Source organism: Heterocephalus glaber, unplaced genomic scaffold (assembly GCF_053883595.1).
Source record: "Heterocephalus glaber isolate CG9 unplaced genomic scaffold, H.glaber_assembly_v1.0 deba00001538, whole genome shotgun sequence".
NCBI classification, from domain to species: Eukaryota; Metazoa; Chordata; class Mammalia; order Rodentia; family Bathyergidae; genus Heterocephalus; species Heterocephalus glaber.
The window spans coordinates 22657669-22675367 of NW_028258333.1; the positions used below are offsets into that span (position 1 = coordinate 22657669).

Sequence of the window (17699 nt, forward strand, 5' to 3'; positions counted from 1 at the left end):
TGGATAAAGAAAATGTGGATTTTTTATAAAATGGAGTACTACTCAGCCATAAAAAATGAGAAATTAGAGACATTTATAGGTAAATGGATACACATTGAGGCGATACTCTTAAGTGAACTAAATAGGACACACATGTATAAATACCGAATAGTTTCTCTGGTGTGAGAAACTGAAAGTGTAAATAAGGACTAAATGTATAATAGGTAATGTGAAAGAGGAAGAAAAGGGGCAAAGGAGAAGGAAGTGGGAGGGGTAAGGGAAAGGAAAGAAGGGTATGGAATTAATATGAGAAAATTGAAAACTAGGAACAAAATCTTTGTAAATAGGGAGGACTGGAGGGGTTGAAGGGAGGGCTGGGCAAGGGTGAAAAATAAGAATCAAGAGAGACTATGTAAAGGTGCAAATTTCCAATGATGAATGTCATTATATTGTATACCTAAAATGTACCAATGATTAGAATGAATAATCGATAATGCAAAATAGGAAGAAAAGGTCCAAAGGGGTAGGGGTAGTGGGAGGGACAGGGGTAAGGAAAGAAGGGAAAGGAAAAATGATGAGAAATGGAAAAAATGGAAATAAAGTCTTTGTAAAGAGGGAAAGGTGGAGGGGGTGAAGTGAGGGTAGGAATGGGGAAAAAATAAGAACCAAGATGCATTATGTAAAGGTACAAGTTCCCAATGAGAAATGTAATCGTGTTGTATACCTACAATGTACCAATAAAAGAATTTAAGAAAAAAAATGCTCATATGCTATTTCCCAGGAACCTGTGAATGTCATCTTATTTGGAAAAAGGTTTTTGTGGATGTAATTAATTTAAAGATATAGAGATGAGATCACTCTGGATTATATGAGTGGGTCCTAAATCCAGCGACAGGTATCTCCATACAATATTCTACTTTGTAGAATCTCAAGGGCCACAAGACTCTCTCGAGAGCTGACAGAAGAGGATGAAAAAATGTGACAACAAAGGCAGAAATTAGAATGATTCAGCCACAAATAAAAAATATCAAGAAATGCTAAACCTCCTCCAAGAACTGACAGAAAAAAATATTAGTTCTAACCACACCTTAGTTTTGCTGTTAATATATTTATACTAAACTTGCTATTTTTTTCACAATTAAAAAATTTTAAAATGTGTTATAGGTTCTTATTCTCATACATTTTCTTTTTCTAAGATAATACAGCTCATTTTTTTTGCTATAAACCTAAGGAAAAGAGCATTTTTATACCATAATTTATACCATAGAGAGAAAGTACAACAGAGCACAGAGGTTTCTACTATAAGGAAGACTTCTCAGAGGCTAGGTCTAAAAAGAATGATGGGATACGTGTGTTCAAAATGAAGGGGACTATTTTGAGGGAGTAATATGGTAAATTGTGAAGTACAGAGTACTACAGAACCCAGAGATTTCTACTAGTTGTCAAGGAAGGCTTCACAGAACCTGGGTCTAAAAAAGTAAATTTGTAGCTGGGAGTTCTGGTGCATGCATCTAATCCTAGTACTGTAGGACGCTGAGGCAGGAGAATGGGAAGTTCAAGTCCCAGCTTGGACAATTTAGCATCTTAAAGACATACTGTCTCAAAATTTAAAAAAAAATTTTGTTATAGGCTGAGGATGTACCTCAGTGTGAAGGTCCTGGGTTTAATTCCTGATACCACACACATACATATACACACACACACACACGCACACACACACACACTCAGACACACATTAAGTTTGTGAAATGGGTTGTGTAGGGGAAAGAACGGGCATGCTGACAAAGTCCTGCAGATATGAAAGAGAGTCCTGGAGATATGAAGTGGTCTACAGATGGCAAGCAGTTTTCTGGTAATAGACTATAGTTTTCCCCTTCCTCCTCTTTTCTGGAGGAAATGGCCAGTGCACCACCTGAATGAAGACATCTGCCAGGCCCATCTCTCCCAAACTGAGTGTCCCAGTGGGATTTTGACTGACCCGGTGTGGCCTATTGGTGCTTAAGTCCTGGTGTGGGGCAGGGAGACAGGTCAGACACCCTTTCAGTTATTCCAGAATATTATGTATCTCAGAGGTAAAGTCTTCTATCCTTGTTCAGTAAGAATTGATTGATCACTGTGATAGACACAATACAAGAGTTGATCAAAATACAATAATTTCTCTGTTGTCAAACTCAATTCATTCCAAATTTGTGTTCAAACACAGAAAAGATCAAGAACTAAACATATCTTTCCCAAAATAAATAAATGGAAAAACCTAATAATTGGTTCTGAGGCCCAAATATTGCACTTATAAATTCAATTTTTCAGATCTTTAATTCAATTTTTGAAATCTTTAATAAATTTCACAATGATTTCTTTCTTTAACTCTATCATGGTTCTCACAGTTTTCCTTTTGGCTTTACTGCTGGTATCATTAACTTTCTTTGGAGCTTTGGTTATGATATTTTACACAAATACAGTGCAAAATAAACCAAAAAAAGCCCAATGATGAATGTTTTATAATTCACTAACACAAGCACTATATGTTGTCTGGGCAAGAGTGGCCCTTAGACTGAAGTGTCACCCCTTAAGTCCATGGTGAGACCCCATGTGTGGCTTACTCTTGGCCTGTACAGGTTTTTTTCAAGTCAGATTTTTGGTTCAATTATCAAGCAAAGTTATGAACACCAAGTAGATTTTTTTTTGAACTTTGCTGTTCGAGTAGTGGAAAGTCAAGCTTGGAGCCATTTGGCAACCAAGCTATCAGGGTACGTATAATAAATGTTTAAATTTAAAATACTTATTACTGTGAAAGACACTATACTATTAATCCTCCCCCAAGTATTCTACTCACTGCAAACACACTTATCCCATCATTCTTGCCATTTTCTGAATCAGTTCTGGAAGTCCTTTTTCAGAGGTGCCTTTATGAGGTATGATAAAAAATATAGTGAATGTTTCTACAGAGTGCCATCCAAAGGAAAGACAGGCTCATAAAAACATTAGTGTGTCTTCATCCACCTTACTCAACAGATCTGGCACCAGGGAACTTCTGGCTCTTCTCCAAAGTCAAAATGGCCATGAAAGGTAAACATTTTGAATTGTTTTAGGACAGCGAGGCAGTCATGGCAGTGCAAGTAAAGACAAAAAGGACTTCCAGAACTGATTCAGAAAGTGGCAAGGATGATGGGGTAAGTGTGTTCAAAATGAGGAGGAGTATTTTGAGGAGAATTAATGGCAACATATCTTATACTGTAATAATTTTTTAAAAATTCATATATTCACCATATATTTCAATCACACCTCATAGATGGCCTATCCAACATCCATGCCTTCTTTATTCTTGCTAAGAGAATCTATACTGTTGATTGGAAATGTCCTCAGGGGAGATATACCAGCCAATCAACACCAGTAATGATAATTCTATTTCATTTTTGTAAGTGATTGGTGAAAGGGAGGCCATGAAACACTTTAGGCATTTAAATGTAGAGGAACACTACTCAGGGAACTTCAGGAAATATTTTTACCATGATAGGAAGAGAAGAAAGAAGAAAAAGAGGAGGAAGTGGAGGAGAGGGAAAGAAAGAAGGAGGAAAAGGGGGAGGAGGAGAAGAAATGAGAAGGATTCCTCTAAAATTTGTCTGGGTTTGAATGAGGTTGTATAAGAATGTGATGTTGAGCTGGTATGGCCATTATGTAATCTTATAAAGTGTATGCTGAGGACAGTGAGGCAGAGTGGTGGGTTTTTGGTAAGAGTATTAAACCACTGAAACTATCTTGATATCACCTAGCTCTGGAATCCTAATATGAGATAATAAACTCTTATTGGTGAAAACTCTGTTATATTTAGACAAAAACATTCAAACTGATGCAAGGCTCTTCTATATTCAAGACACTGGGGATCCAGTGTGAGCAGTACAGGCACACATCCTGTATTGCTCCTTTGGCTATAGGCTTTGGGTCTCACATTGGGTTCAAGTCTAAGCTCTGCACCTTTGGACTATATGACCTTAGGAAAGTTATTTAACATCTGTGAAACTATTTCATCATATTAAAAATGGGAGTAGGTAATAATATTACTTACCTTATATATTTGTAGGATTAAATAAGATAGCACAGTGTTTAGTGCACAACAATATCTAAATATATATATGTATATATATGTGACATGGAATGATAATGTCGGTAAGAACAGAATAAAAATAGAATGATGAAACAAAATCTGTTTTGAAAAGAGACCCTCCATGACTTGGTAAACTATTGAGGTAAAGTAGATAAGAGGGTTTTTTTCCTCCTGATTATTGGATTTAAGGTATTGATTTTTTTATTCATAGCTTATTTAGAACTGTATTACTTAACTTCCAGTGTTGGAGAATTTCAAGTTAGCTCTGTGTTATTAATTTTTGGCTTAATTATACTGTGATCAGTGTTATGGGTTTTGATCTAGAATGTTCCCAAGTAGTCTCATGTGTTCAGAGATCAGGGCTTTTGGACAGTAAATGGATTATGGGAGCACTGTACTCGTAATCAATTAATCCACTGATTCTTTCATAGTTGAATGTGCTGTTAGGAGGTGGGATGTGGCTGGAAGAGGTGAGTCACTGAGAAGTGTGTATCTCCCTCCGTGGCTCCCACCTTCACTCTCTGCTTCCTGGCAGCCATGACATAAGCAGCTTTCCTCTGCCAGGCCCTTCTATGATGCCATTTCTGCATTTGAGCCTGCCAACCATGGACAGAAATTCCTGAAACTGTGAGCCAAAATAAACCTCTCCTACTTGAAGTCATGTGTGTCAAACATCATGACCCAGTGACAAGAAAATGACTAAGAGAATATGCAGTGTGTGACTTTAAATCTTAGAAAGTTTTGGGGATTTTAAGCAAGGAATATGGACAGTTTGGATAATGTTTTCTGTATACTTAAAAAGACTGTGATTCTAGATATTGAACCTATTAATCACAGTTAGTTTAATTATTATTTCTAGTGCAAGCAATACAACCATCCCTTGGTGTTCATGAGGAATTAGTTCCAGAACCCCTCAGGGTACCAAATCCATAGATGTTTAAGTCTCTTCTATAAAATGGCATAATATTTTCATATAAGGTACACACATCCTACCTTATACTTTCAATAATCTCTAGGTAACTTATAACAGCTAATACAATGTAAATGCTATGTAATTATATATACTATGTTGTTGCTTAAAAGGAAATAAGAAAACAATATGTACATATTCAGTACATATCTATTTTTTGAATATTTTCAATCTTCACTTGGTTGAATTGACAGGTGCAAAATCTGCGGACACAGAGGGGCAAAGGGGCAATTGCATGCTCAAAATATAGTTCTAGTCTAGTAGAAAGTGTGATTACCCTGCATCATACATAGAGAAGATGCTTGATCTAAATATTGAAGTAAGTAAGATAAGTCAGCAAGAAAAAGAGTGATTTAACAAGAGAAAGAGCACAGAGCATGAAAATCTCAGAGGCAACTGGTGGCTACAAATTCCTATACCAGGGGCCATTATATGCAATATTAGGAGGCACCAGGGAGACATAGGAAGGTCAGAATTGAATAAATAGTGCATTGCTGTTACCAAAGTGTGTGCTGTTTCCAAAGTAAAGTCTTTTCCTTGACTCAATTTTTATAAATTATTAACTGTGTTTTTAAATTTATGTCATCTTTATAATTTATAAAATTCTAAATAAAATATGATGTATTATAAATCGTACAAAACACAAAAGTTAGTACATAAATACAAAAGAAATATCAAGATAGCTGTCTGAACTGGAGGAGAAACTCCATTAGGAGCTGACCATCATAAGTTGTGTAGTCAGTATCACACCCAGCAAATCACAAACGTAGTCAATAACAAGTAGAATTATCTGCAGTGAATTTCAGAGAGTCATCATCCATGCTTGGCATGAGAAATAACTTTTTTCAAAATTATCATATTTTTCAAAAATTGTAAATATTTGTATTGTACAATATGCTATTTCAATAGATTCACACAATGTATAATGATCAAATCAGGGAAATTAGCATTTCTGTCTTTTTAAATACTGGAGACCTCTGCAGTAAGTTCCAGTCTCCTGCCCAGTGTATGACGCAGGGCTCAAGAAAGACTCAAAGACAGAATTAAACAAAAAAGTGGGGAGCCAGGACAGCCAGTGCTGAGCAACCAGCAAAGGCCCTGATCAATCCAAGTCACTGATTTTTATTGGCAATCAAATTGGAGAAAAGGGTAACTATGTGGGAGGACATGCAGTTGTGCAGTTGCTATGGATACCAATGCAGGTAAGGCTTGTAAAGGAAAAGACAAAGAATTCTCAAGTTAGGAATGGAACAGACAAAATATAGGGCTGTAATTAGAACCTTGTCTTTCTAGTTAAGGTTTTAGTCATGGGAATGGAATTTGGGTGTGAGTTACTCTGACCTCAGAACATAGCCTTTGGTCGGACTGGCTTCTCAAAACAAGCCAATTGTGCAGTTAACTCCTTACAGCCTGCACTGCTTACAGCCTGCTTTGGGCTTAATCAATAAGGTGGTCCCCTATACATAAACAATTAGCATTTCTTTGTGTTTGGAACTTTCAAGCTCTTCTTTTCTGATTTTATGAAAATAGATAATAATTGTAGCCACCCTTCTACATTGCAGAACACTAGTGCTTATTCCTCTTGTCTAATTGTATTTTGGAACCTTTTAGTCTACCTTCCTCTATCTCCCTCCTCATACCCTTCCTAGTCTCTCGTGACCACTGTTCTCTCTATTCCTACAAAATCAGATTTTTATACCCTCCATATGCAAGTAAGAACATGTAGTATTTGTCTTTCTGTGCCTGGCTTAGGGAAGAATATTGCTATCTATCTATCTATCTATCTATCTATCTATGATCTATCTATCTTTTCCTTCCTATCTCCTCAAAGTCTATCTTCTTGTTTCCATCATCTTTTGTCATTTTACTTTTTCTTTTTTGGTACTGGGGATTGAACCCAGGGACTCATGCAGTTAAGCATGCATACTATTGACCTACATTCTCAACCCCTGTCTTTTATTTTGCTCTTTAAATTATTTATTTTGGTTGTTTCTCATATAAGGGAAATGTGAATGAATTGCTTTAGGCTGGGGCTTGGGAGCAAACATTTTTAAAAAGAGCCCCAAAATGATTCTGATTTAAAGTTAGGCTTGAGAATTCCCCACTAGTGTGGGGTCATCCAGAGGACACATTTATCCACTGCTGCTCATCTCAGCATTTACTATACTTCCTGATACATGGTATCTGAGAAATATTTGCGGAGTGAACAAAATAGAATACAAGCAAAGAGATCTTTTCTAAACTGGGATCTTTCATCTTGCTGCCTGCCCTTCTGTTTGTCCACCCACCTGAATGCACATGTACATGTGTTTATTTAACTAGGTCTCATAGCAGTTAATATAGATCTACCAAGTCATCCCAGGCCCTGTTCCATGGAGACTGGCTGTTTCCAAGAGCCTGGGGAGTGGGCTGCTCCCGTGGCTGTGTTTCTTTCTGAGATCATGTGAGATTGGACCTCCAGAATGGTTCTGATATGCCAGGTTTGAGTCACTCAAATTCTTTACATGAACATGGTTCACACACAAAAAAATATTTGCCTGGACTTGCTATACTCGTAGGGTATCTCTACCTCTGGAATATTGATACTTAATTTTCTTAGAGATGAACATGTGAGTGTTCCTTCACTAAGAAGATTCCTCACCAGAAAAACTTGTTTCCTGGAGAAACACTCCAAGAAGATTTATGAGACCAAATTAGTTAAAGCAGTTGACTACCTTATCTACAAGGGCATCTTTATTTAGAAAAGCATTTCTGTCAGAATTCTTGTAAATGTACCATAAGAAAATGTCTAAGTGTCTGTAAAGGACCAAGAAATTTAAAAAGTAGACATTAAAAGAAGTCTTCTCCATTCTTTTTCTTGTCTTCTCAATGAAAACCTAATAAATTTAAAAAACGTCAAGGAGGGTAGAAATCACAACCTTTTAAAAGCTCAGAAGACTAATCTTTCTTGGGAAATTTATCTTTGTTCATAATTTTTATATGGATTAAATGTTGAAATAAGATTTTGAATAGGTTTAAATTAAATCAAATGTATTGCCAAGGTTAATTTCACCTGCTTCTTTCAACTTTTTGAATGTGGCTATTAGAAAATATCCAATTACGTAGTTTGTATTTGTGGTCCACCTTTTATTTCTTTTGAACAGTATTGTAAGTTGTCAAAAAGACCCTTGATCTTAAAATATCAAGAGCTATGAACATAGACACGGAAGCTTCCTTAAAATTGACCAAAATCTTTGATTCAGACAAAACAAAGAGGATACCAATGGGCCAGAGGGATAAAAGGAATAGAACAACTTAGAATTGAGTGGAAGAGAACAGAGGATGGGGGAGATTGCACGGGTTGCCTACACAGAAAGGGAAGCTTTGTTTATTTTTTTTGGTACCGGGGATCAAACTCAGGTCCTTGAGCTTGCGCAGCAGGTGGTGAAACTACTGAGCTAAATTCCCAGCCCCAGAAAGGGAAGCTTTGGAGAGAGCAGTTCCAGAGACACTGGTCCAACCAAGAATGAGAGGAAGGCTTCACACATAGAAAGATAATGAAGTACATCCACCTTGAGAAGTACGCCTGCCTGCCTCTGCCTTGGTCTGAAGTTTTGAGCACCTCATTCTTCACCCAAATCCTCATATACTTGATTTTGGCTGATTTTTAGGCAGTGGCACAAAATCTGGACTGAACTTCAATTGAGATGGCAGTCATTGTTCAAAATCAACCTGTCAGGGACTCCAGTTACAGTATTTGAGGCATTCAATACACAAATTCTCTTGGTTTTTAGTCAGGCTTCTGAGATGCAAACTTTGTTTCATAGAACAAACAATATAGAAGGAGTTTTATGGAGAGGGAGTGATACATCCAGAGGCATCACACTCCACATATATTCTCAGGGAGATTAAAATAATTTTAATGCAAAATGTTTGGAAGGGATAAAATTTCTGTCATATACCCTACTCACAGTGCTTTTGACTTCCAAATCCTGGCATCAGCTGCTGAAGTGATCTCCTCTGAGGGAGCAGAAAGATGCTCTTGGGAGTGGGGAGAACAGCTATGAATGGCGCTTGGAGTCTCACTTCCACCAGACACGGTAAGCTTACTTTCCTCGCTGTGTATGGGACTGCATCTAGTGATTCCTTACATCAAAACAGAAAACAAAGATGAGAAAGATTTGACAGACAGAAATTCCTACAATCCTAATATGTTCCCAATACTGAAGTCACTGTGGAATTTAAAAAGTACAATTTCCCAACCTTGGGTTTTTTCCAGGAAACATTTTAGTAGCAGGAAACATTTTAGGGACATATTATAATTGTACATATTTATAGAGTACAGTGTGATAATTTGCTACATGTATACAATATATTAACATTTTCATCTCCTAAAAAATTTAAAGCCTCTTGTTTTCAAAGCAGACACAAACTTAATGTCATACTGATAAAAATTTTATTCAGTTATTTATATCTTTAATTCTGTCAAGTAGATGCTTAGGAAAAATGAAGATTTTAAAACTTCTGGCTTTTCTGAAGATTTTTAGTATTTAAAAGAAGAATGGTTTAATGTGAGGGTTTCTCTTCGAATCCTTTTAGTTTCTGGGCTTACTCATCTGTGGTAAATCCAAAGAAGATTCCCTTAAAAGAGCCAAGATCGCAAAATAGAGAACAAAGTTCCTAGGATTTTATTTTATTTTTGTCGTCCCTCTAAACTAAACAAACAAGATAAAGAAGAACCACACATGTAAAGCATTCTTCAGGGTTGGTGTGGGTTGGGAGTTCATGCTAGGCAAGCACTCTGCTGCTGAGCTTCATCCCCAGCCTTTTTCTAAAGGTTTTCTGTAAGGATTATTTTTAATGATATCACAGATATTACATATTGATTTAGACCAATTGTCGAGCCACTTGTAGTAACTTCTGAAAGGCATTTTAAGAAGCTGGAACTACTCATTTGCTTCACCTCATCTTTGCACCAAAGACAGAACTGGAGAAGTTAATGAGTTAACTGGGACAATAACTCAAGACATTAGTCTACAAGACTGACATTCTTAGTCTCGCTACAAACTCATTCCTGGGTCACCAGGATAGACAGAAATATAGATGTGTGGGTTCTGGGAGGACTGCAGCAAGGATTATACAGAAATACTAGAGAGAACCAGAAGAACTGATGTGCTTTCTTCCCACCTGCCAGAGGAAGATTTATAAAGAGATTTGGGAGGGATGCTGGAGAGACTTCCTGAAGAGATTTTGGAGCATCAGCCATTACTTTCACATTCTCAGTCACTTTAGAAAGGGATGCACTTGCCTTGGCTCCTCATGAAAAGGATTCTCAGACAATACTCTGAAGCACAGGGGTACGAGTGAACATGGGGACTGGCATCAGCTTCTTTGTAGTGTGCTAAGCGGCAGGTAGAACCTATTCACATGTCTAGGGCTGCCTAGGACCAGTCAAAGGCTACCAGAGTGCTTTGGACACAGGCAGGGAGCATCAGAAAAGGGCAAAGCTAGTCAGGAGAAGACACAAATTATGCCCAGTTTCTCATGGAGCCAAGGTGATTGCAGCAGGGAATCTGAATAGGGCCCCAGAAATCTCATAATTTGAATGGATGGATGGAGGATAATTTACTAAGCTAACCTCCATTCCCTGGACACACAAGAAGCAAAGGGACCAGATACAAGCCTTAGTCACAGGGTCCCTATCCTGGACACCAGTCTTTACAGGGGCATGCATTTGTCAATAAATATAGCCTACTACAGAACAGGTGATATTGCTACCACTTTACATCTGAGAGCAAGGCTGAGAGTGCACAGAATATTCAACAACCTGTAACATCTCCTCTCCTGTGGACATTAGGACCCAGGGAAAGATTTTCACTTGCTTTTTCCTCTAAACAAAAGGCATTAATGTGTCCAAAGCTCAGAGGGTCTTCTGGCTGTGCTGCTTTGTCATGGAGAGAGAGTTTCAGCTGGAAAATCCTTGGAATCACTTAGGGGAAAAGGACTAAGAAGTTTGTAAAGGCTACCTCTCAAATAGCTTGAATACAGAAGATTCTTTCATAATGAAATACCAGTTTTCCCATACTCCAACCTACTCACTTTCTTCTTTCTCTTCTTCTTCTGGTTTGTGTATCTGTAGATGTTCATCAATCTGCCCACTATTTTCAACAGCTAAAATGACAGCTATTCATCTGATCCTTATGTATATGTAGGCCTAGTTTTAACATGCTTGGAGCATTAGTCTTGTCTTTTTCATTGGAAATTTGATAGACATTAAATACAAGTATATCAAAAGATTTTATTTTTATAAAAATAGGTCTTTTAATTTTAATAAACAATTTTGAATACTTTAAATGAATCTCATTTTTAAATGTAGGAAAAATAACTGTATTTTTATACATTTACATTTACTGTATTTTGAATTTTCCTCAAAATGCATTTGTTTTATATTACTTTTATTTTTTAATCCATTTGACCATTCTGACACAAGAATATAACTGATTTGTTAAAAAATAGATTATATCTGCATAATTAAGGACTTTGAAATGATCCAACATTTAGATTTTAAGATGCAAATATATATTTTTAAAATAATTATTAATCACCCAAACATTGGCATCCCTTCAAGAGAATGCCCAGGGTCATAAAATATAAGCTAAACTCAATTATTTCTGATAGTTTGTTAAGACTTGGTTTTATATATTTTTTCTAATTTATTCTTATGCAGGTATTCTTGTCAAGTTAGGAGGAAATGACACATTTCACGGTAGCAATTTGTGGGCTGGATTTAAAACTCTGAAATATAGGCGGGGCCGCGCACGTCCGCGTGCGGCTGCGTCACAAAGCCGGGGCGCACCCCGCCCTCCCCGCGGCAGCGGGAGCGGCCTGGTGACAGCGGCGGAAGTGGCCGGCTGGCTGTAAGAACGTAGGGTGGCGTGAACCGGAACCGCAGCCGCGGCCGACGCGGGCGTGACGCGAGGAGGCCTGAACGAGCCGCGTGTGCCGAGCCGCGGGCGCCCACGGGGCCGTGAGAAAGGAGAGGTTGCGGCCTGTCCCCAAGCTACCGCCGGCATGAGCCACTTCCGGATCCCGCCAGGGCTCACGGAGCTGCTTCAGGGCTACACTGTGGAGGTGCTGCGACGGCAGCCGCCCGACCTCGTGGAGTTTGCAGTGGACTACTTCACCCGCCTGCGCGATGTTCGCACCCCGGCCGCCGCCGCCCCCTCAGGTGACTCCGAGCCCGAGCCTGACGCGGCCCCTGACGCCCAAGAGAGCAGCGACTCGGAGGTCGAGGAGGACCTGGAAGTTCCGGTTCCCAGCAGATTTAACAGACGCGTATCAGTCTGTGCAGAGGCTTTTAACCCTGATGAGGAAGAAGAAGATACTGACCCTCGGGTGATTCATCCTAAAACTGATGAACAGAGATGCAGACTTCAGGAAGCTTGCAAAGATATTCTTCTTTTCAAAAATCTTGATCAGGAACAGCTTTCTCAAGTCCTGGATGCCATGTTTGAAAGGACAGTCAAAGTGGATGAGCATGTGATTGATCAAGGAGATGATGGAGACAACTTTTATGTCGTAGAAAGGGGAACGTATGACATTTTAGTAACAAAAAATAATCAAACGCGTTCTGTTGGTCAGTATGACAACCGTGGTAGTTTTGGAGAACTAGCTCTGATGTACAATACTCCGAGGGCTGCTACCATTGTCGCCACCTCTGAAGGCTCCCTGTGGGGATTGGACCGGGTGACTTTCAGAAGAATCATAGTGAAAAACAATGCAAAAAAGAGGAAGATGTTCGAATTATTTATTGAGTCTGTGCCACTTCTTAAATCGTTAGAGGTGTCAGAACGAATGAAGATCGTGGATGTGATAGGAGAAAAGAACTATAAGGATGGAGAGTGTATAATCACTCAGGGTGATAAGGCTGGCAGCTTTTACATTATGGAGTCTGGTGAAGTGCGCATCATGATTAGGAGCAAGACTAAAATAAACAAGGATGCTGGAAGCCAGGAGGTTGAGATTGCCCGCTGCCACAAGGGGCAGTACTTTGGAGAGCTTGCACTGGTCACCAACAAACCTAGAGCTGCTTCAGTATATGCAGTTGGAAATGTCACCTGCTTAGTTATGGATGTTCAAGCATTTGAGAGACTTCTGGGGCCCTGCATGGACATTATGAAGAGGAACATCTCACACTATGAAGAACAGCTCGTAAAGCTGTTTGGGTCCAGCTTGGATCTGACTGACCCTGGACAATAGATATGCCGCATCCCAGAGCCGTCTCAGTGACCAGAGCCTTCTGGTCAGCCACAGAACACATACAGAAAATAGACACGACAGAACTGTTCCTGCTGTTGCCACCACTGCTTTGATTGCTGTGGTTTGGGGCATTTAGAAAATTTGAAGGTCAGCATTAAAGGATGAGCAGAGGTTTGACCCACACCTCCACTTTGCTTTGGAAAGCCCATTATTAAACCACTTGTAATGATTACTCCAACCCAGTTTTCGCATCTTTGGTTTAGAATGGCATGTCTTTCCAACAATTTAAGTGCCTGATATAAAGTCCAAAGTGTAAACATCCTCCTTTCCTCTCTTGCTGCTACTCTTGCTTTTGGAATTTACCATAAAGTCTTCAGAAACCTGTTGTATAACTGTAGACACCCTTCTCCCGTCTTTTTCAAGGGAAGAAATGTAGCCTTCAGTCTCTTCATCTGTCCTTTGAGAAAGTCCACAATGTGTTCACAATTGCTGCCTTTGGTTTTGTAGTAGAAAATGGTATCAGATGTGATGGAGCTCTCGGTCCACTGGCATTATTCGGCCTGCTAACAGCTTCACACATTATGGCTGTTTTCAAATCCACGGTGATGCTTACGGAAAGGCATGGCAGGTTAGTATTCCAAAGCAGACTGAGGTTAGTAGAACCCATGTTAGAGCAAAAATAATTGAATTCAGCACATTTTACTAGTGGTAGAGAGCAAGGAAAGGTTTTCTGGGTTAGAGGTTTTTTTCTTTTGGTGAATGTTTTGTTTAACCTCTGCAGTTTGTATAAATGAATGGTCATCCATTTATAAGGAGCCAGGGGTGGCCATTTAGTTCATTTGGTTAGAGCATGGTGCCAGTAGAAGTAGCCCGGGTCTGGAGGTGCCATTACTTTATCTGAGCTAAGTACTTTCCTCAGTAGGTTCAGCTATTTCTTGTTGCCAGTTGCTTCTACTAGCTAATGGCAGTATGCAGAAAAGTACTGCACAGATAGCCCATTCCTTCTCCTTGAGTTGTTGCATAGTTTGGTTGTTGAACTATCAATTTTTGAATTCTTTAGAAGCTTTGCTTTGCTCTTCTCTTTTAAGAAAGTATTTCTTGGCTGGGTGTAGTGGAGGACACCTGTAGTCCCAGCACTCAGGAGCCTAAGGCAAGATTTCTGTGAATTCAAGGCCAGCCTGAACTACAGAGTGAGACCCTGTCTTAAAAAAAAAAAAAATTTTTTTTCTCTGTTGGGGAATGCCCCTTGGGATGTATTTATCTATATGGAGCTTGTCAGCTGCCTCAGCCATTCATTCTAAAGTTCAACTCTGTGTTAGTTTCTAAAAATTGACATCATTGGAACTGGGGATATAGCTCAGTGGTAGTGTACTGACCCAGCAAGCGTGAGGCCCTGGATTCAGTTCTCAGCACCACACAAAAGAAAACAAAAGGCATCATTTACAGTTTCATAGAATTACTGTGAAGATCTTTTTAATTAAATGTTGGGACATGTGGGGCTCTAATTGCTCATCTGCAAAGACAGTAATTTAACCTGCATTTAAAACATTTGTAAACTTTTAATTTTAGCAGGTAAAATTTAATGAATTGTCCTAATTAGCTGTATTTCAGAATGATTTTTTTCTTCAGAATGATTTAGAATGAGATGCTACAAGAGATCCATGAAGTAAGACTCTTTCAGACTACCCTGGGTAACCTGTGTTGGAATTCTCAGAATCATGAAAGGTTGTATGTAACTAATACTCCAAAACAGGGAGCTGGCACTGGGAAAGCACATGTGGTGATCTCACATTTTCCTAAGGTTCTTCTTTTCTATGGTGTTGCTTTATTATCAAGTAAATTGAGAAAGCAGGTCTTGTACTTTAAAAGATAAGAACCACACCTGTTTCTTGCAAAGATAGCAGGTGCACTAGGATTCAAGAGTGACCCAGAAGTCCAACCTCAGACCTTGTTAGGACTGTGTTTGAATGCTGAGAAGATGCCCCTTGCCACTTCTTCATGCCAGCATTGGTTAGGGTGGTCTGAATCCTGTGCCAGTTACTGGTAGGTAGGGACCTTCTCACAAGTCCCACTATGTCTTTCCTTTCACAAAGCCATCCTTGACACCCTGACACACTGATGGTTACCATTTTACAGGTTAGAATTCATCATGTTCATGTCCTGCTGCTCCAACTCCAATGGACATAGGCTTATCAGTTCAGACCCTCACTGCATGTGAGTCCCCTGGGTCAGAGGAGTGAGAGAGTGGCCCCCAAGCTTGAAGGAAGCATTAAAGGGAGCAGCATGAATGGGAAAGAGCAAACCCATTACCATAGTGTTCCAGTTCCCTTTGCAGCTTGGAGAATCAGAGGTAACAGACTGAGTTTGACTGAGGCCTGAGGTATCCCCATTGTGCCAAGCGAGCCTGGCACTGACAGCTGAGCCTTGCAGGGAGGAATGCATGTTGGAAAGAGATTCCTTTGTTGTTTCATGTTTTCTTCTAAGGGTTGGAGCTTTATGCCCTCCTTCCTATCTTTGTTGTTGATTTTGGATGGCACAATGTTTCTGATAGGCTTAGGCTTAAGGTCCAACCTGTAGTGTTTTCCTTCCTTTTGGCCCTGTTTTTCTTACACTCTCTTGGCTGAATTTTCTGAAGGAAAGTTTTGTGTGTTCTTGTCCTCTTGGTTCATAGTCGTCATATAGAATTATATTGTATATAATTGCTATATAGTCTCAGAAACCGGAAGAGAGCTTTTCTTTGAGCAGCTTAGTGAGTGAATTCAGCAGCAAAGTGGGAAGTAGTCCACCAGCCAGGAGAGATGGTGTTTGTCCCAAGTGCCCAGATTCTGGGCAGGGCACAATGGACACAGCGTGTTGTGTTGTGTCACAGAGTACAATCTGCTTAGAAAAAGTGGAAGCATTTTGCATAGAGACAAAGGAAAGGGACCCACAAATGTCATCTTTTATCTTTTGTTTTCAATGGGCTGATGTTGGAATTTTTGTTTTTGACATGTATTTGTAAAATCAATCTTACCAAGATACAAGTTGTTTTGATTTTTCACTATTATTACCTCTTCTTCCTCCTGTCTTGACTGCTGATGTTCCTTAGTGATTGTAATGTCGATTTTATGGGAAGCAGCCTTTCCATGGGTTTCCTTTACACACTGGCAGGGCTATCTTTATACTTAAAAAAATAGTAAGATAACTGTCACTAACTTCATGGCGGATTTGCAGAAAATCATTTAGCCCACTGTGATTGAAGGGTAGAGCCTTCATTGTTTTTTAAAGCTTGTAATAAATGATACCTAATTCAGCATTATTGTGCTACCTCAAGGGTAAAAATGTTTTAAGGTTATTTTGGTCCTAAGTTCTACATACAGTGTTTGAAATGTCTTTCAATTGGAGTTATTTTTTAAGTCATTGGGGTGAATCTTGTTTTAACCTGTTTTAACTTGTATTTTAATCTCAGAAGAATGATTGGAAAGCAGTTTTTGTTTTATGGTATTGAACATATTTATAATTAAAAGTCATTAAGAATTAAATCATTATTTGCCATAAACAAAGTTGGAATTTTTAAAAAGGAAACTCTAGAGCTTGGCTTCACTCTCGGTTAATAAAGGCTGACAAATCATTAAAAAAACCCTGAACTATAGACTTTAGATGTGTAATCTCCATTTGTTCCAGGGCTTACAAAGTTTGGATAGGCATAAAGGAGTCCCAGTAGCAGAGGCTCCAGGTAGGCCAATATCGTGTGGATGAATGAAGCAGAGGTGAATCTCAGAACACCAGAGGTACCCAGGGAGTACTGAGTCCTTAAGGAGACCAGACTAGATGGTGACACTGGCAGCTGGAATTGGGAGAGAAATGACTGAAATCAGCTTTCACACTTCCTCCTGTTCACAAGTCCTATCCCCCCCCCCCCCCCCCGCTGCCTTTAAAGTGTCAAGAATGAAATTTCTTCCCTGGAAATTCAATAAGAATTTGGATTGAAGGCAGTTTGAAAAGGTTTTGACCTAGATTGTGATTGAAATAGTAATACTTGAGTTTGACTGTAGGTGTACTAAAGTAGGCCAATGCTTACCAACTTTTATTTTCCAGCTGTAAAACAGAAATAGGACTTGTAAAAGTGAAATGGATATTGATGCCAAAATAAAGATATGACATTTTTACTGATATCTGATTTGCTTTTCTTTTTTATTAGTACACGTTTACAGTACATTATTGTAGGGAGTTGATACATGTACCTAATAATCTTAATTCTTTTTATTTTTCTTTCCCCTTCTCTCCCTTCCCCTCCCTCCTCCATCTCTAGATCCCTTTCCATTTGCAAAAGATCAATCTTGCTAATTCCTACTATCTGTCTTTTGTTTTGCTTTTTAAATTACTTTTACTTTGGGTTTCTCATATGAGAAACGATGTGATATTTAAGGT

General features: G+C 39.0%; 1 protein-coding gene across 1 annotated transcript; it reads left to right on the forward strand.

The window, feature by feature from the left end:
- Positions 1-11880: 11880 nt before the first annotated feature.
- LOC101704092 (cAMP-dependent protein kinase type II-alpha regulatory subunit) lies at positions 11881-17441 on the forward strand. Its single transcript, XM_013073527.3, has one exon. The coding sequence runs from the start codon at positions 12102-12104 to the stop codon at positions 13287-13289; it is 1188 nt and encodes a 395-aa protein (XP_012928981.1). The 5' UTR covers positions 11881-12101; the 3' UTR covers positions 13290-17441.
- Positions 17442-17699: the final 258 nt, after the last annotated feature.